Here is a 19740-nt window from a genome sequence, read left to right as displayed (position 1 = left end):
CGCATTTAGCTACGCGACGCGAAAATAGTGGAAATTCCCCGGGCGTTACTCTTGCTAAGTTCATCTTTTACGCCGACACCGACGATGCCGAGCTAGCTGTGTTGTCTTCCTCATGGAAAGACCAGGGGGCACGCGCAGAGGTAAAAAAATTCAGGGGGCACTTTGACTCTCTAAAGTGCTGCAAGGCGAAAGCGTTTCCTGGCGCACTGTTTGTTTTCATTTACTTTTCATATATTTTTTTGTTTTTTCTCATTTTTATTGTTTTTTATTTTCATATCTCATATTTATTTTGTTTTTATTTTTCCTTTCCTTCACTTTATTCCTTTTATTTTATTTATGAAACCCATGCATTCACTAGATGCGCCTTTATTCATGATTCATGCTGGAACCATGAGTCTTCGAGGCGGAGTGGTAGCGTCTCCTCTTCAAATGCCAAAGGCCCTGGTTCGATTCCCACCCTCGGCGCAGTTTCTTTTTAAGCAGTGACGCCGAAAGGCGGACAAATCTGCCGACAGCGTCTGCTAACGACAGGATGAGGCATTAAAGGCTTTCGCCTTAATATTTAAGCGCCCCTTAAACTTTGGCGGGTATGAGTTCAGAATAATTCCCAGCGATTTGTTGACCTCAATAATATTGGACCACGAAAATAATATTATTGGGCAGTGTGTGTCGTCTCTCCTTCGTCCCTCGTCTGTCAGCGCTGCATGTTCAGGATGTTCTAGGGTACTGCAAATTATGCAGCCGCATGTTTGTAATATTACCGTCATGTCTTCTGCCTTTCATACCACCATATTTTGTGGCACCAAAATGTACAGCAGGTGGAAACTGGCCACGAGATCACCGAAGCAAATTAAATGCTCCACTACCACCACATGTCGCGTCTACTGTCTCTCTGCAGATGCTTCTTCAAAAAGTGGCTTCCTCCACACAGAAACAGAGAGCCCAGGCCGCCATCAGCAGCTTCAATTATTCTATTCGCTCACCTTGCGACTTCCACAAATTTAAGCCCGAGGATACATTGCATGTTCATGCCATTGTGTTTGCTCTGTTAACTTTCACGCTGGGTCCTGACATTTATCCATGTCACATTCGCGGTGTACTTTTTTTTTTATTATTAAACCTTCCTTTGATGCCGCCGCAGAGGCTGTGATATATGGCACTCGGCTGCTAACCGACAGATGCCGGTTCGGTCCAGGCCGCGGTGGTTACATTTTGATACAGGCGAAATGCTAGAGGCACGTGTGCTGTGCGAAGTCAGTGCACGTTGAAAGAATCCCAGGTGGTCGAAATTATCTGCAGCCTACTACTACAGCGTCCCTCATAGCCAGAGTCGCTTTGGGACATCAAACCCCATAAACCAAAGCTTCCATCGAAAGAAATCACAGCCGCTTACCATTTTCTGTTTTTGCTTTACCAGAATAATTTTTAATATTTTCATGACACTTGCAATTCCATTTACAGACCTCTGCTTCTCTTTTCGGCAGATGACATGGACTGCAAAAATACACCATCATATATACGTTATGGTCTATCCACTTAATTGTGCCGTTCAACCTGTATATAGCGCAGCAGCCTTTTTCGAGCAGGTGAGGGACTCTCTCCTACGTGGCTTCAAGTGTACAGCTTGTCTGTGCTGTTGCATGGCTTTAGGTCTTCTTGTCTACGCTTTCACACCTTGAAGGACTTTTTGCAAGTCTTGCTTTTTTTTTATCAAGCAGGAATTCAGCCCAACTCCGTGGCCAGCTTGCCAGCTTTTGGCATTTGGTAGACATTTTCAGAACATGATCGGGACAGGTAAAATCCGCGCTGTGAAGGAATTTGCTGTTCTCAAGCAAACGAAAGATAACCGCTGTTTAGTCAGCCCTTGTTTGTATTTCTGCCATTTCATGAAACATTTCGCCAACATGGACCATCAACATGGCTCCTCAGGAGAGGTTAGGTTAGGTTAGGTTAGGCTTGCTTGCAACAGTGGAAAGCTATTTCGTCACTCATCACGTTGCAGACCACGTCACCTGTTTTATCCTATTTTGATGCATCAGCCCGTGCTGAAGTTCACACCTATGCAAATGGGCCCAGGACCGGTGCTGTGCTAGACCAACAGCAGCACGACCAAGAACGCATCATTTCTTATGCCAACGATCTTCTCTCTGCCGGTGAGCGAAATAGCGCCATCACCGAATGAAAGTATTTGGCACCCAAGCAGTCTCTCGTCAAACTTCACCCTTCTTGTTCGGTCAGCATTCAGGCCACTCAAACGTTGTAAAGAATGGCATAGCTACTTTGTGCCTTCATTCGGTCCTCATGAAGTCCTGCAGGCAATACGTGTCACAAAACTTCTTTCAAATGGTAAAGAGGTTAAAAGCCTAAGGCTATCCAGACAGCGTAATCAGATCTGCTCACGAAAAACTTATGTGCTCGGGAAAAGGAAATCCACCGAAGAAGGAAAGTGCTAATAAGGCAAAAAAAAAAGTCGGTGCTGCCATACAAACACCAGCTTTCACACAATCTCAGCAATGTGACTAAGCGCTATAGTGTCTAAGTATTTTTCGGCCCCTAACAAGCAAATCAATAGTTTGCGACTTGGTAAAAATATTGATTTGATTTATGGGGTTTAACGTCCCAAAGCGACTAAGGCTATGAGAGACGCCGTAGTGGAGGGCTCCGGAAATTTCGACCACCTGGGGTTCTTTAACGTGCACTGGCATCGCACAGTACACGGGCCTCTAGAATTTCTCCTCCAAAGAAATTCTAGCCGCCGCGGCCGGGATCGAACCCGCGTCTTTTGGGCCAGCAGCCGAGCACCATAACCGCTCAGCCACCGCAGCGGCACTTGGTAAAAAGAAAAATAACCAATCAGAACAGACAGAACAAACAAAGATCTGGAACGTGTCATCCCTCAGGGTTTGTTCCTTGCAAATCAAGTGTGGTGTACAACTCTTGGTTTCCTGTGGTAAGACCTACACAGGACATTGTCTGAACATGTGACTGAAAGAACATGTAAATTCACTCTCTGGAGCAAAGTCTTCACATCTGGTTGACCCCTGCCAAGAATGTTAATGAAGATGAATTCTTATAGCGCAAGGGCATTTGTGGCCAGAGTGCCATGTCACAAGGTTTTCCGCCTACTCAACGTGGGGTCCAAGACTCATTCCCCAAGCATTTCACCCTAACGAAGCCGAGCACGAAGCCAGTAGAAAGCTTCTACCCATTGTATCACTGGTGGGTATCCGGTGGCATTGGAGATTGAACCTCGCACCTGCCGCATGCAAGGCGGATGCTCAAACGACTAGGCCACCACTGCGGCATACCTGCGGCATACCTGAAGAGAATTGGACAGCGGGCAAACGCAACTGTCGTATTTTCTGCGCCAAAAAAGCTTGCCTCGTTGTGCAAAATTGGGAAAAGCAACAGCAACAGACCACGTGTATGCACGACTCGTCATCAGAAGCCGTACGTGCCATGCATTGAAGGTGTCGTGTATAAAATACCGTTATCATGCGGGAGCCATTACATCGGCCAGACGAGGAGATGCCTCAATCAACGATTGATGGAACACGCACGCGACGTAAAGAACGGGAAAGAGAAATCACTTGTTGACCACATTCATTCATGTGAATCAAAAACGTGTAAACCATTTTTTGAAAAAACTGCTGCGCTTGCAAAAAGTAGGGACACGACCACGCGGTTAATAATTGAAGCTGAAAGGATAAATTCTTTGGGAGAGACATGTGTAAGCACTCCCTCTATCTTTTTATCTGCTAAAGAACTCTCGTTTCTCAGACAACGTGACTGATAGCACAGGTGATGAGGTGTTTTTGGTGTATAAATATGTTGCATGTGTGAAATAAAATTTGTTGCAAGTTAGCGCTCATGTCTTCTAGTGTCCTGACCTACTATGCGCTATATTATCTCATTAAGGTCTTAGCAGTTTAAATTACTGCTCTCATGTGTCTATATAGCCACCCTAGTTTGTTATAGGCACAGCTCTCGACGACAGGCACTTGCAATGACATTTTGTATTCACAACCCACAAGGGAGACCCCATTTCAACCATTTTTTTGACCAGTTAGGTTTTATGAAATTCAGGCTTTTAGGTTAGTCTCACGATATCCAACACGTTTAATGTTTCACCTTCAGTCTGTTGCCAAATCTGACCAGAGCTTATGGCCTAATGGACTGATAACTCAAAGCAGCTTTCAACAAGTAGACCATGCGTTCAGCGAGACTCTGTATGCGTCCTCAAGTATTTTATTGGGCATCTCAATTCAACGACTGTCAGACACCAAGGTAGGAGGCCTGTTCTACAAGGTACTGCTCGCCACTTGTTAATGGTACTTGTACCTCCTCTCGTGTTCTGAAATAGAATAAGATACAAGCACGAGTAAAGCAAAGGACTGATACTTCCAAAGCAGCGAATACTTGCTGTGCACATTGTTCCAGATAAGGCATTTTTTGATGGCAAGGCTATGGACAAGCAACTAGCATTTGAAATAAAATACAGATCATGTGCAATGAATAACTAGATCTGACAAAAGCCACCACACAAAAGGTGCTGGAATAAAGTCCTCCACACCTACAACCATTGCATTCGTACAGCACAATAGGATTTGAGCAAAATGTTCTGCACTGCATTACACCACAGTAGTAATCAAATTGAAAGCCACTGCTGGAGCGAGATCTCATGAAAATAAACTTACAGCCGCCCACAGACTTAACACGAATGACGGAATGCATGGCCTGGACTGCCGTCAGCCCCATGAAGAGATAGTCATCGGGTGCGAGATAATGCTCTCGGAATGTTTGCGGTGTCTGACGATAGAAGGTGCTAACCGCGGCAGCTTAGCGGGCAGTTCCTGGCTGCCGCGATAAGAAAACTGCAAAAAGCGTTGCCAGGGCCGTGGAGGCCGAATCGGTGAGCAAAAAGCTCCGAAACGCCCCCGTGACGAGGGCACTGTCCACGCGGCGATCAGGCACAAGCGGAAAAGCAGTAACAGCGAGCTGCGCACCAGCTATCGTCAGCCACCGCAAACATACTGAGAGAATTGTCTCGCACCAATGACTATCGCTTCGTGGAGCTGACGGCAGTCCAGGCCACGCTTTCCGTTATTCGTTTTAAGTCTGTGGGTGGCTGTACACAGCCTTGTATGCGTATCTCCAGGCAATTCCAACTGCTAACCTTACAACAGCCATTCTTAGCCTTCAACACTAAGAACAACATTCCATTATACAAACAAAAAAGTTACTGAATAGGCAGCAGCTCCTATCTTCAGCAGCAATAATAACATGAAAAAATATGCCGCCGAGCTAAATTTCCATACAAAATTAGCACTTGGGAGCCCACATCACACATGCCAGCCACAAAAACTAACTGGCAGTACAGACCATGCTCTCTCTCTGAACATCTGCAATCTGGTTGTGACACTGTTTACCCAGGCCTTGTTTGCACCAAGTGAATGTGTGAACAAGACTTCAATATTAGGTGTCCACTGTGCATTCTACTGGCATTTATCTATTTCATCGCACCTATTCCCCTGCTTCAACTCTTACTTATGCCAGATGCAGATTGTGTTCAAGAATCAAGCGAGTTTCTATGGCCAGAAAAAAACGCCCTCACCTTCCTTGTCCTTCAATAACCACTAGTACTAACACTACGCTCAGATACCCTCAATGCACAAGCCTTCAAAGTCAACTCGACACATGCATTCTGCCAGTCCTACTTGCGATCCACTTTACACATGCACTGAGATTTCGTAGTTAAAAGTTTACCAGCATTCGACACTCGGCACAAGAGCCAATTTGTTTCAAAATTATAAACACTAAGTTTGTTTTTCCAGAAATTAATAAGCCAGGCAAAGCAAAACAACTGCAACTCCAACCAAATTTGTTTCTATTAACATCCTGCTGCAAAGAAGGCACATTAGAAAGCATGCTCATCTTCAAGTATGAATACAGCACAGACAGTTTCGCACAGTTCAGGAAAGAGCACGATTCCATTATCTCAACAGTACAGTCACACAGCTTCTGGTTATCCAGCGCTCCATAGAGGCAGAAGGAAGAAATTTCATGACAGCGGGTAGGAACACAATTAACCCTTTCAGGTGCCATTTTTTGTTTTGACTGAAATCAATATTTTCCCTTCAGTAGTATATTCAGGCCTCAGGAAAGGAAATTTGTAAGTTTTCAAGCATGAAAGACCGGCAAGTCAGTTCTTGCAACGATGTGGAGAATTCCATACAAAGTGTCAGATTTGTTAGAAATAGCACCATCGAAATGTTCACGTGTGTCAGGTAAGCACCCTAGGTACCACAGAATCACTTTGCGTTTCGAAGATGCACATTACGCTCGAAACTGAGCAAAAATCATCGATGTTTTCACTCGCGGCAAAATCTGTCTGCACAAAAACAACGGACAAAGTGCTACCTAGCTCACTGTTATGTGAAATATTACTTACTGCATTCGCTACATGGTACCAAAAAACAACTTATTTGCAACAAGAAGGGTGCTCAATTTGTACGAAATAATGAAATCACTGCTAAGTGCTTCATTTTCTCAGAAAAAGCTGCAAGTTTGCCGCTTACGCAATTGTGTACAAAGCGCCCGAAAGGGTTAAAGGCACTGATTCCCAACAGTTCTCTGGCACAAAGAATCAATGTTGCATTTCTGAACGAGTTAAAGTTCAAATCTAGTTCAAAAAACCTTTTTTGTATCAAGCATTAACAGCACTCAATTTATCATTTCCACTGAGTGTGTATTACCCTTCAGGATATATCTCAGATGCTTTCAAGCCAAATCACCATTTAAAACGCTGCGCGACAAGGCGGGAGGCAAGGTCAGAAGTTGGGGTAATGCATCGTTGACAGCACAGAATTACACAGGTAGCATGGGTTCAAAGGTCAAGCAATGGGCAGGACACTAGGGCAATGTACTCACTCAGGTTGCTGTAGTTGAAGTAGTAGAACAGAATAGATGCGCCCACACAAAACTGGACAAGCGGTGTCAGTCCAGCGTACTTGGGCTGCACATACTTCATCTGCCAGCGCCAGAATGCTGCCATGCAGAGCAAAAAGCACCACTTTAGAGATTCCAACATTTTATTATTTTCTTTCAAAGCTCAAATAAAAATGGCAAGCAACAGCGCAGTGCTACACACAACCATGAGGGCAATCAGGAAATTAAGGAAGAACAAAGAGAAAACAGAATGAGGCATTGTGCGGAATATAGTACGCATCACCCTTTAAAACGAGCCATGAAATTTGTCCACTGCATTTCTTTTTCCTTCACTAATCACACTGCATCCCTAACCTTGGAACAAAATTCAAGAGCACACGAATAATTTAACTCTGCACAATTTCTATAAGCATTTCTTTGAAAGCCTTCCTATCACGAAAACGGGAAAGTGCAGTGGGGAGAGACAACGTACAACTCAGAGTAGCACTGTAAAGGCAACGAGAGAAGTATGCAAGAACCAAACTGATTGTCGCTGTCTAATCCAGCGCTAACACACCTCCCTCAGTCAGAGTTCTCAATTTTCTTTTAAGAGGAATTGAGTTCAACATTTACCTGGCTACACCCAAATGTCCACAAAAAAGGGTCAAACAGTTTCCCCGAATATCTGCAGATGACGAAACATTCTTCATGGTCACATGTGACCAGGATCACTGCTCAGTGAACACCTCCTCTTTTGTCACAAAATTTTACTAGATGCGTAAAAGAAAACATTTGACAGAGGTCTGCCTGAGTGGGAAAGGAATTTAAGTTTCTGTTTGAGCGTGTGCTATGTGTATTAGATGTACTTTATATGCTTGTTAGTGTTTTTAGTTTTTTTGTTCAGTTTCAATGTTTACTGTCTGTACAAGATGTATGGTATATGCTTGCAAAGTTTTGCATGAAACTGCATCCTGTCTGCCGTCACTGCTTGATAGTGCAGGAGCACCTGTCAGGCTACGTCTTTAGCTCCTGCTTTATTACGCGTTTGTTATCTCTATAACAAAGAAAGTTAGAAAACACCCACCAAAAATGAAAAAAAAAAGAACGACAAAAATATTGTGCTGGACATTGAGCCATGCCCACGCAGTAGGCTCTTAACTTGAGTCATGCCATATCGCCATACATCTTTGTATTGTTTGTTCGTTCACGCTCAAAGATGCTTCCACATCTTTCCAGATTGTTAGTTGCTTTTACCTCCATTTCCACATCTCAAAAGTTCCTTGCCAGCCTTAAAGTGAACGTGGCCGTGGCCAAGAACTGTAGGCATTCTGTTCAATGACCGCCGAGCACACTTGTTGCTTTTGCCGCTGCAGAGTCATTCAGTTCTTTAAGGGCACAGGTCAGCCCAATAAACAGTTTTCTTTTGGGGACCCTTTTCGCTGTCTTATTCACCACTGGACTGCCGCCGCCACCACTATGCGTCAATATTCAGACGCAGGGGAGTGTTAACCACTCCCTAGGAACCCTTTCCCCCCAATATCGACAGTCTTTCATCAGTAACCCAACAGCTTAAAAATATGAGGGCTTAAAAATATGATAAAAATATATGAGGGCTTAAAAAGGCAAGCTGGAACTCAGCCACAACCACACGAGATAAAGGAACAGAGTAGGTTCTGAAACGTCCTTCGTTCATTTCAATTTTCGTTTTTTTCACTTTGGTTGATGTTCTAACTTAAATTAAAAGCCTTAATTTGCTTTCCTTGTAATTTACACGAAGGACACGTGACTTCCTGAAGCCGTACTGTGAAAGAAAACGTGTCCGACACAAAAAAATAATACATATTTTCTAAACAGATTATGACAATGATACATGCTTCAGGTGAAACATCCACACAACCCAAACGAACACACAACCAACCTCTGCTGAAGAGTCCTGCCAAGGCCCTGGGAGACTTCTCCCGCCGTGAAATCCAGGCGCCAATCTCGCTAAGACGCAACTCCGAGAATGGGGTGTCCGCTGCATGCAGGTAAAAACAGTTAGTCAAAGGTAAGCAGCATATTTTCGCCATAACACAGCCTGCACCTGACCCTTAAAGGTGCAGTGAAGAGGAATGTGAACTCATCTTTTCGGTTTGGTTTGGTTTATTGGGGTTTAACGTCCCAAAGCAACTGAGGCTATGAGGGACACCGTAGTGGTGGGCTCCGGAAATTTCGACCACCTGGGGATCTTTAACGTGCACTGACATCGCACAGCACATGGGCCTCTAGAATTGTGCCTCCATCGAAATTCAGCCGCCGCGGACGGGATCGAACCCGCGTCTTTCGGGCCAGCAGCCGAGTGCCGAACTCGTCTTTTTGCCGCGGGAACTCGATCTACGCGTTCCGAGCATTCTTACAAATTTCGAATTATCGTCCTGTGCAGCCAATTTTCATGATTTGAATCGGATTAAACGTCCCGGCTCCTGCCTTTTTTTTTAACTCACCACAGACGGTAGGAGGAGTCGACCAACCTTTCAGCCAGTCCCGTGGCGGCTTTGCTTTCGCTTTTATTTTGTTGTTAGGTTTCCATGAATAAATTGATCCAGTCAGAGACTACACAGCTGCATATTAAGCCCACTGAAATAGAAATACGCGTGGACTCTGCTTTCGCCAATCACTACGTATCACTCCGCCAATGACAGAGTGGCAAGCTGCCATGGGACTGATTGAAAGGTTGGCTGACTCTTCCCACCGTCTGCAAGGAATTAAAAAAAAAAAATTCAGGAGCCAGGATGTTTAATCGGATTTAAATTAGGCAAATCGGCCACACAGGGCAATAATTCAAGGCTTCTAGAACACTCTGAACATGTAGATCAAGTTCCAGCAGTAAAAATACGAGTTCAGATTTCTCTTTAGTGCACCTTTAAAGGAGTACAGGCACCTAACTTTCGGGTGCACGTTTTCTTCTTTGTAATGAGGCTTAACGCGTTATTATATATGGATTACCACGCGGTATTCTCCTATGGTCGCTAAATAAATTACAATCGAATTTCTTCCTGTTTCAGTTTCAGTAGCCGAACGATGACTATGTTTTCAAAGTGTGGTTACAAATCACGTGAGGCATGAAAAAAACTGCAATATAATCACTTCTTTTATATTCGTTGTCATTCTGGCTCTTGAGGAAGGCTGGATTTAGCACTGTAAGTTATTAAAGCCACGAAGCAGTGATTATATATCGATGTTTATCCTTGCCTCGCATGACATAAAACCACGTTTTGATGTCACAGCCACCGTTCAGCTGTTCAGACTGAAACCGAAACAGCATGCCAGAAATAATTATTCAGCGGTTGTAGGTGAATACCACATGTTACAGTTGTGCCTTCGGCATTGTTGCAAAGAAGAAAACATGCTGCAAAAATTAGGTGTCTATACTCCTTTAATTTGAGGTTTGGTTGTGTGGTAATCACTGAAATGAAGAGAGGCACCAGATAAGGGGACAGTTTGCAATTTCCAACCCACTCCCTGAGCAATGAACAGAGACTGTCGTGCATCATCAACCAATTGAGTGTGCCTCTTTTCAGACCTACAGGTCCAATCATCACCACCACATGATTGGAGCCCTCCGAACACTTTGACTCATTGAGGCCAGTTCGATCCTAAAGCAGTGTGACATATGCTTTTTACCAGTTTTGTGCAAAGGAGGGCGAATTTAGAAAGCCCACTGCACTGCGCTGCACTCCTACAAACACTAGGTTTCTGCAAAATCCACAAGAGCACCAGCACACCCAATAGCCCCGGCTGTGGTCCTAGTTAAAGGAGCCCTAGTAAAGTTGCGCTATGCCTGGGATGTCAAAGCGCGCCGCTTCACAAATATTGTCTAGCAAAAATTGTTTTTAACGAGCTTAGCAAAAGCTGAGTTATCTGCAGCCAAATTTGAATTTCAGCGTCTTCGCGCCTTTCCCTCTCCTCTCGTCACTTTTTGCACGCTGGAAGGTCGGCGCTCCTCTGCCGGCCACACCTCCGGGAGCGGAGCTTCCTGACCTGCTGGAGCTATGAGTCTTATTGGCCGCAGCCATGGTAGCTGCCTGACGGCTATTGGTTAGCTTTTTTTTAGACATCTCTCAACTAGTATACACAGGTGCGAGCGACAGAGGACGGTGCGAGCATGAAAAAGTCGCTGGGAAGGGATCGCCAACTTTTGTTCGTGGTTCTGGGTTCTCTGGTGCGTGTAGAAATGTATTATTTTGCTCAGGTGTTCATGACAACCGAAAGCAGTGATTGGGCGAATTGATGTGCTCTCCTCACAAGGTGTTTCAGAGCCCCTTTAAACACGATGCTGTGGTAACCAAGAGATTCGCCGAGTGTTGGTTTGCAAAATGTAGACTGCAGCACGCAGTTGCCATTTTGTGTGTGTGTAAGCATGTAAGCATGCCATGTGCCTCTTTTTCTTCATCCTTTCTGTTCACGCCTTCTATTCTTCCTTCATATACTCCCGCTGGAACATCGGCCCCGTGTCCACCCATTACATGAAGAGATCAGCCAGCACATCACCATCAGGTAAGCACAGCAATGATCCCCTTTCATAGCTCAGAAGGTGATCAGGTAATCGTGACGGAGTGATGACATTCACTTTTCAGTAAGGGTAGACGAGCTACCCCTGCTACAACAACATAAAACATAATGCACGTCCCCGATACACTTATCACAGTAAAAGATATGATAGCATCGGCCATCCTTCTCCTATATTCTCCTCTCCTTGTTTCAGTGTGCGTTTGTCAACTGGAAGCAACAAATAACTCCCGTGAACGGTACAGTGCACTCATTCTAAAAACAAACAAAAGCATAAACGCTGGGGTGAACCATAGAAGCTCCAACAAATACATTTCATTTGGCCCCCTGCTGAAAAATTAACAGCCACCGAGATGGCATTGCTCGGCAATGCCACATTATGCACGATTTGCTGAATTCAGTAAACTGATCCTGAAATCTCCCTCGAAGTCACGCGACGCACCTCAAGACAAGAGGTCTGGGAAATGGTCGCGTTTTGCTTTTTGTTACCGTTCTAGTTTCAGTTAACCAATCGCCTTTCTGGAACACAATCACAATGCTAAGTGCAGGGGACGTTCACCAACGAACACGGAAACGAAGTATCATATTTGCCGGTACGATCCCTATGCTAAATACACACGGCTACAAAAATTGCGTGCTGCTTTCCGGCTCCCATTTTCTAGATATACGTGGGGCCAAAACATTTTCAGACGCAATTTCCACGTTGTGAAACCATTAATAAGAGAGCGTTTCGGTTACAGACTATGTTCAGCGAGCATCGCGTGCTTTGGACGGTTGTTTTAAAGAGTAAAGTTTTCACTCCGTGTAAAGATTCAAGGAGAAGGATCGAAAAAACAGCATCGCGCCGATGGCGACAAAAAGATTAGCCCGGTACATTGCTAGCCCGGCAAAGGACGACCTCAGGATTGAAACACCCCAGCTGCGGATGGCAGTGTTTCATATTAATGTTTTCATGCCCTGATCCTGCGAAGCATCACTATATTTATGTTGCACTCAACAACACAGAACACATAGAAACATGCACTTCACGTAACTTTTCGTGAGGGGATACTTGAATGCATAACTAGCAATCGCCGGCTACCGACCGAGTCACGAGGCTTAGAGGAGCTCTTATGGACGGAAACTCAGCCGCTCCAATAAGACACGAAGAAGTTCCGTAATATTGCTGGAATGTCGTCGGACGTTTCACTCACGTTTTCCATAGTACCGAGACGGGTCGTAAGGTCCGTGGACCTTTGGGTTGTACTGGGGCGGATAGTCTCCCAAACCTCCAATAGCCATCGCTGCTTTCGAGGTAGGCAATGAAAGCGATGAAGGTGAATGGAAAGGCAAAAGCAGGCAACAGCAGTCGGCAAAAGCCACGTGACTACTTGTAATACGCTGGATTTCTAAGTGCAGTAAACTCCTCAAAAACCTCAAGCACCATTGTTTTCATTCAGTGTTTATTTTAGTCGGAGCTCTAATTTTAGTCACTATTTCATCTAGTTTAGATCTTATTTTTTTATATAAATTGGGTTCTTCTAACACTGCCTTAGTTTCAACACTTTTTTTTGCATGTAACTATAATTGGGGAATGTATCGTTGCATCAAGAAAGATAATTAAAGAACTTATTTGCCTCCTTGAACGTGTTAAATGAAGTTTGGTAGTAAGCGGGTGTTTTTCATCTCATCCACCCATAGAACACGTCCACCAGTTGGTTAAATCAAGACCTTGGGTTAAATAGCCTGCACTTCGCTAGATGGCACAAGCGGCCACCCAAAGTAAATAGTTCAACCTTATCTATTTATCTACTCAAGCGGGAGCGCAATCGAATCCAATCCAATCCGCTCTCACTGCCGACGCCCGCAGGCCCGCAGATTCGCTTGTTCTTGTTTTGCCGGATGCAATCGGGCGATTCAATTCGACCGACTCGGACATAGTCTCAACCGTCCCAGCTTGGAGGCATCTCTCTCTCTCGTGCGGCGAGATGGCGGCCAAGGAGCGACTGGACACCATCCGAAAGCACCTCCAGGGAGGCTCCGGCAATGAGTCGGACGAGGCACGCGCACTCAACGGCTGTGAGAAGGGCGTCTGCCCCGTCGCCGCGCACAGACCGACCACGATCCCGAGGCGGAGGTGAGTTACCTTTCGTCGGTCATGTTGCGTGCACTTCACGTGGAGGCGAGGTTCGTCGTCACATGGGGCAAAGAAGAGAAGCACACACTCGTCGTTGATCGCTTGGTCGAGCTGGAGTTTGGAACCGAGGGAAGAAAACAAAACGAGTCTGTGTTACGCGCGAAGCGATCGCCCACGAGGAATGAACGTTTGACACACGGGACAAGAAAGGTGCCTTCTTTCCACTGCGCCGGGTTGCGCCCGTGCTTCAGTTGTTGCATCCCACGCGACGAGTCAATCGCAGTTTCGTGATTCGGCCAGGAAAAGTGTAGACAAAAAAATTGTCGACCACTGTGCGTGTGTTGAATTGCTCGCCGACGGCGGGAAGTTTTTTTCCTTTTGACGTTGCGAAGACGTTAATTTTCTTCACTTGTCGTGCGCGGCTTGCGCCACTTGAAAAACAACTGTCAAGGGTAAGATTGCCTGGACAAAAGCGAGATGCCGTTTACGGCCACCGTTTTTCCGAGTAGTTCTTGTGCCGGCAGTGTTCGAATCTAACTGGTTTTGATTGATGCAGTTTTGCTAGAAACCTGCGAATCTTAGATGTAGCTTGATTAACTTCGTCTTTCTGCGTACTCTTTCACCTTGGATATTTCATTTAGAGTTTCAGTTTTAATGTGCAGACCGGTGTTATGGTGACCATACCGGTATGGTTATTTGAATAGCGAAGATAAGGCTCTGGCCTGTTTGAACGACTCCATTTCGCGTGACTATAGTTAACTAATAATTGTTGTCGTTCACTTGGTTTCAAAGGACAGTTCAGCTGTTCAGAACTTGAAATCCTCACCATGCTATTATTTTTTCGCCTGTTGAAACGTTAGATTGTCTCTGTGTGCTCGACAAGTTGGGACAGGAGCAGTTAAAATTATCAGATGTGGTGCCCATGCTAAACCTCGTTCAACCATACTTAGTGTATTTTAATTGTCCAGCTAAACAGCAACACGGAATAAAATTCTTTGTAGAATCATTAGGCTGCCTGCGAAACGTACACCTGGCGTCTTAAGTTTACGGGATGTGAATTTGGCGAAGAAATTTAATTTCTTTGCGTCCAAGGGGCATTTCTTGAGCTCTAATGGTGCGCTGTACATTCGCATCTGCATTTAAATATTAACTTTTTAAATTTTTTCAACTGTTTGGCTACTATATGGTGTCCCATAAACTTTTGACTGAGCCTGCACACGGCCACTGGAATGATTTCGACGATTTTTGTATATCAAACTCATCACGTAAAGCCTGGATCATAGGACATTGAAGGGTTAATGACCTCTCAGTCAGTCGATGGGCGGAAGAGGAAACATATCGTAGCTTTCCAATATGTATACATGTTTGTACTTTATCAGACAAGTATTTGCTCAACATAATCTCGATGTCTGCAATGCGCACACCCCTTATTAGCTCAGCACCTGTTGGCGGGAGTGTTCAGCTGTTTGCATGCTGTATTTTCTTTTTATTTTTGCAATGAGGGTAGATGATTGAGTTAGCAGAACTGCGGGCAGCTGCTGAATCTGCGTCATTGCATATATTAAACTTGCGTAAGTATCGTGAACAGGGCTGGTTGAAATTTATAATGCGTGTCCATTTCCTCGTTTCACTTGGCCAGCATTGCAGCTGGTTTGTGGTGCTCAGGTTCTTTTTTGCGTCATTTGTCTTTATTTCCTTTGACGGTTAATTGTAGCCGCGGTTGCTGATAACACGCTACATCTCATCTTTTTTTAAGCTGCTTGTCTGAGATGCGGTCTCCAATTCCGACCTCTCATGAAGAGCTGCTCTAGTTGTCGCAATGTGAGAAGTGCTTCTATTGCAATGAGACTAAAAGCAGAACAGTTTTCTATTAGTCTTTTCAATCAGTGCATGTTCGAAATTCAGGTAGAGGCTGTAGTCGTCTTTGCCAGTTTGCAAAAGTTTTCATGCAAATGCATGCAACCCCTTAGCCCATTTTGATCTTCAAAAATAAAAAAAAATCAAATTTTCTTAGCAGTTTTTTTTTTTTGTAAGATAAGATATTCCGAGGTTGCTGAGATTAATTTGGCAGTCCGAATGCAGTGTATTCAGTTTAATTCGGGGATAGAAAAAAAAAAAGTAACTGAGAGAGAGAGAGAGAAAAAAAAGGCATAATATACTGTCGTACTGGAGGAACAGGGGTCATAGAGCCCATTCCCATTAGAAGACTTGCAGGGCAATCACTTCGATAGTTGCTTAAGAGGTACTATGGCTGCGGCTTGCATCTGACTAGTGCCGGGGAAAAAGAAAAAAAAATAAAAAAGTGGCCTGCGCAGGGATCGAACCTACGACCTTCGCGTTATTAGCACGACGCTCTAACCGACTGAGCTAGCAGGCCAGATGCGGAGCGGTGGTTTTGATGGGCGAGCAGTATCTGCGGCTGCTGATACGGAGTTGGTATCTTTATCGGTTTGGTTTATTGGGGTTTAACGTCCCGAGGAAACTCAGGCTATGAGGGATGCCGTAGTAAAGGACTCCGGAAATTTCGACCACCTGGGGTTCTTTAACGTGCATTGACATCGCCGCGTCCGGGATGGAACCCGCGTCTTTCCGGCCAGCAGCCGAGCGCCGTAACCACTGAGCCACCACGGCGAGGCGGTATCTTTATCGTTTGTGTGAGAGCCTCTTAAAGTTTACGTCCGTTGCTAATTCTACACAATTTGATATGAACTTTCGATGTCTTGTTTCCGACCGGTCTGGTAGCAATGCACATCGTTAGAAGAATGCGGCGTAATTGGCGCATAATGCAACCCCGCGCTGCAGTGCCGCGATCGCTTCAAGCTTTTAACGGGATTTTGGGTTGTAGCTTGGGCTTTGCTGGGCTTAAGATACGCGCTTTAGGGCTTTTTCACGGCCGTAAGCACGTGTTGCAAGCATGGGCAGGTAATTTCGAACAGACAAACAAACCAGACGACCCTGCCGGCCTTACCGCTTCCTTCCTTTCTTTCTTTTTTTCTCTCCCCCCCCCCCCCCCCCTCTCTGGTATATGTAGTACTTGCACTGAGCTCGTTAAGCCGCGTTGAAGGGTGAAATGAGCAGTGGTGTAATTCATGCCGTATTTATCAGCTCTTCGTTGATTATGTGCTTATGCACACTCTCGTTAACCATGTGAAGCAGCGTTAACAGGTCTGAAAGGTTCTCGCGATTGCTCGTATGAAACGATGCAGTTCAAGACTGAGAACGCCGACAATAAGACAACGGTGCTCATGCTGTGGTATTAAATATGTAAAAAGAAAGTTGCAGTAGGGGGAAAAAAATAAATAAAAAAGACACCCTAAGTGGGCGTGGCACTGTCAAGGAGCCCTGGCGCGGGTAGCAGCCGCGCTACCGCCCATTTGACGCACAAATTAGGTTCCAGACGCCCGAGCGTAATTTTGCAACGCCACTGGTAAGCATTAGAAATCTAGAAAAAGCATGGAAAAGTTGGCAGCTTGTCAGTCGGCTACTTATGTGCGTGACAGAGCGGCCGTGTTCGTCAGGCCTGCTAGCTCAGTCGGTTAGAGCGTCGTGCTAATAACGCGAAGGTCGTAGGTTCGATCCCTGCGCAGGCCACTTTTTTTTTTTTTTTCAGTTTACAATCACATTTTTTAGGTTTTACGGAATACCCAGCTGAATGACCACAACTACTATTTTTTTTCATTAGCGATTGTTTTAGCCGCCCCTAGGTTGTGCCGGTATCCACTTTCAAGGGCGTCCGCAGAATTTTTTGCAGGGGGGGGTCCCCATTGGTTGTTGGCGCCGGAGGGGGGGGGGGGTATATTCGTAGCAAAAAGACACTACTTGCGGAGTAAATTTATTTATTTATATATAAATAAAAAAAATAAGTAAAATACGCACATGAAAGAAAAATTACAAACAGCAAATTAAAGCGCGGCTAGGAGAGATACATTAAAGTTTATCAACGAAAAAACAATTAAAATTAATAAAAAAGATACTATCACTTCGTGGAGAAGAGTGCTCAGTCTTGCTGCATACGGGTTCTCGACTCACCCGGATTGATGACCAGCACACAGCACAATATGTTCACAAACACGCAACTACAGTCACTCAGTCAGTCTTCCTTGAACAGCAACTGTAGGCGCCTCGGATTTTTCTGGGCGAATTGTGTAATTACACGGGTGATAAATTCATTTCTGTGCTTCACTACACGCTCTCGGTGCATACTCATCATACACATTGAATGGAAAAACGGTTGAACGCGTACGTTGAAAACAAAAGACAACTATATATACAACAAAAACTTCTTTACAAGATAAATGCACGCTCGCCGCTTCATACACCTCGCTCCATCTTGCTCGCGCATCCGCACAGTCGAGCAACCGCACACACACTGCTCGCCGCTCGTCGTTTTCTCGTCCGCTGTCTTGGTTGTTCTGACCTTCGTTGACAACCGGCCACTAAAAACACCGAAGCACAAACACAGAGGCGCGCACACGTGCAAGGGCTTACTTGCCGCAATATCCCCGAATGCGCACTTTGGGGGGTGAAAGGAACGCCGCGCGACTTCCGAGGGGAAGGAACACTCGCCACTCCGGTCGGAAAATTTGTTGTTGTGTTTTTATGGGGTTCAGAGCCCCAAAACGCATCAGGCTATGAGGGACGGAGTAGTACAGAGTTCCGGATAATGTCGACCACCTGGGTCTGGGTCTCTTTACCGTGCACTGACACGCACAGTACATGGGCGCTGTTGTGATTTGAGACCCAGCCAGAGGTTACAGGCGAGCCAGGCAGGCGCCATCGGTCTGCGTTGACCAAAGGCGCTGGTTTTCGGAGAAGACGCAAGAAACGCTGGTGTGGGGGCGCCTCTGGAGACTGCGTCGCCGTGAACAAAAGCAGCTAATCCCCTTTGCCGAAGATTCTGAAAGCGGCGCTTCTACCGAACTGCGCTCTCCCGTGGATCGGAGGAGACAGCGAGCGGCGGCTGCGGCGCCAACCCACCGCCCGCTTGACCCTGAGCAGCCCGACAAAGCGGGGGTGGATACGGCTGATTTGTCCTTCCCTCCTGAAGAATTCATCGGTGGCCGGCGTACGAACGTATCCTGATTATAGCGAGCGACGAAGGCGAAAACAAGATGCTCTGTGCACTGTCTGCCTCCGTGCCGCTATCTCTCTAGAGATCAAAGAAACAGACACCGATCGTAAGAAGGCTCAAACACATGCTCGCCGGTGCCGCTGTATGTCTGCAACAGGTCGCCTTTTAGTAGAGCTAACGATGGCGTGGTTTGAAAGCGGCGGAACGACGCGCTCCGGACGCGGCATTTCGCAGATGTGACCCAAAGCGTGGAAGCGGGGCTGCTTTTACCCTTTTGGCTGAGCGCACCACCGCCCCTGGCGTGCGGCCATCATTCACGGTTCGAGTGAGTGATTTTCCAGGGGGGTGCAGCCGCCCCCCCCTTGCCCCCCCCCCCCCCCTCCGGACGCCCATGTCCACTTTCCTGACGAAAGGGCTGTCTGCGTTTCGATGCTTCAGCACGTAGTTTTGCTCATTTAGAGTGGGGGGGGGGGGGGGGGGGGGGGGGGGGGGGGGGGGGGCAGGTCAATTGCTACGTTATTCCTAGTATAGTTTCCTTGGGTGCAGACCGACTTCTTTTCAGCCAAACCAAATCCCAATGTTAGATGTAGCTTTTTTTCTTTCTTTGGTGATGTTGGTGGGGCATGCAATTATTCTTTTTTTTTTTTTACCTAGAACCCTGATCGAATCGCGTAGCTACTTTGCGAAAAATATGCATACCAAGGGGTCCTATATACACGCATTTTACTTTATTAGCACCCCTGGATGTCCTAAGTAAGGTTTGAGGTCTAAAGTTCATCTCGCCTCATTCGGGAAATTTTCAACGTTTGCAAAGCAAATCAAAGCCTCATTAAATGGAACGGGACCCAATTTGGTGAGCTGTATATTTCTTATACCGAGGCGGTACGGTACCTCTATGATAGCCACAGCAGGCGATGCTGTACAACACGTTGTGAGCAAAGTTCGCTTACAAAAGTTAGCCGCCAGAAATTGCTAGTTTTTTTAACTAGTCCTGCCTCGTACGTATGGACCGGAAACTATATATGGTTCCCGATTAAAACAGTTTTTAAAGCGAGTTCTCTGTTGTAACGAATAATGC

At 45.7% G+C, this 19740-nt stretch overlaps 2 protein-coding genes and 2 non-coding genes across 5 annotated transcripts in view; 2 read left to right on the top strand and 2 right to left on the bottom strand.

Annotated features, from left to right (window-relative positions):
- Positions 1-4230: 4230 nt before the first annotated feature.
- On the bottom strand, positions 4231-12828 carry ATPsynF (ATP synthase, subunit F). Its single transcript, XM_089587052.1, has 4 exons — positions 12669-12828; positions 8846-8944; positions 6931-7047; positions 4231-4354 (listed from the first exon to the last, which is right to left on the bottom strand). Exons 1-4 carry the CDS (start codon positions 12754-12756, stop codon positions 4326-4328), a joined length of 333 nt encoding a protein of 110 aa, XP_089443178.1. The 5' UTR covers positions 12757-12828; the 3' UTR covers positions 4231-4325.
- A 482-nt stretch (positions 12829-13310) lies between these two features.
- Agps (alkyldihydroxyacetonephosphate synthase) overlaps positions 13311-19740 on the top strand; it is a 62201-nt gene continuing 55771 nt past the window's right edge. For both annotated transcript variants that reach the window (XM_089587050.1, XM_089587051.1), the window contains exon 1: positions 13311-13591. In XM_089587050.1, coding sequence (XP_089443176.1) covers positions 13443-13591 — 149 coding nt within the window. In that variant the 5' untranslated portion in view covers positions 13311-13442. The remainder of the gene's footprint in view (positions 13592-19740) is intronic.
- On the bottom strand, positions 15895-15968 carry TRNAI-AAU (transfer RNA isoleucine (anticodon AAU)). The gene has a single exon. It is a non-coding gene; the product is annotated as a tRNA-Ile (tRNA).
- On the top strand, positions 17109-17182 carry TRNAI-AAU (transfer RNA isoleucine (anticodon AAU)). The gene has a single exon. It is a non-coding gene; the product is annotated as a tRNA-Ile (tRNA).

Source organism: Amblyomma mixtum, chromosome 4 (assembly GCF_055824585.1).
Source record: "Amblyomma mixtum isolate Tamu chromosome 4, ASM5582458v1, whole genome shotgun sequence".
In the NCBI taxonomy this organism is placed as follows: Eukaryota; Metazoa; Arthropoda; class Arachnida; order Ixodida; family Ixodidae; genus Amblyomma; species Amblyomma mixtum.
Note: the sequence above shows the minus strand (reverse complement) of the source record. Positions and strands in the feature narration are given on the sequence as shown.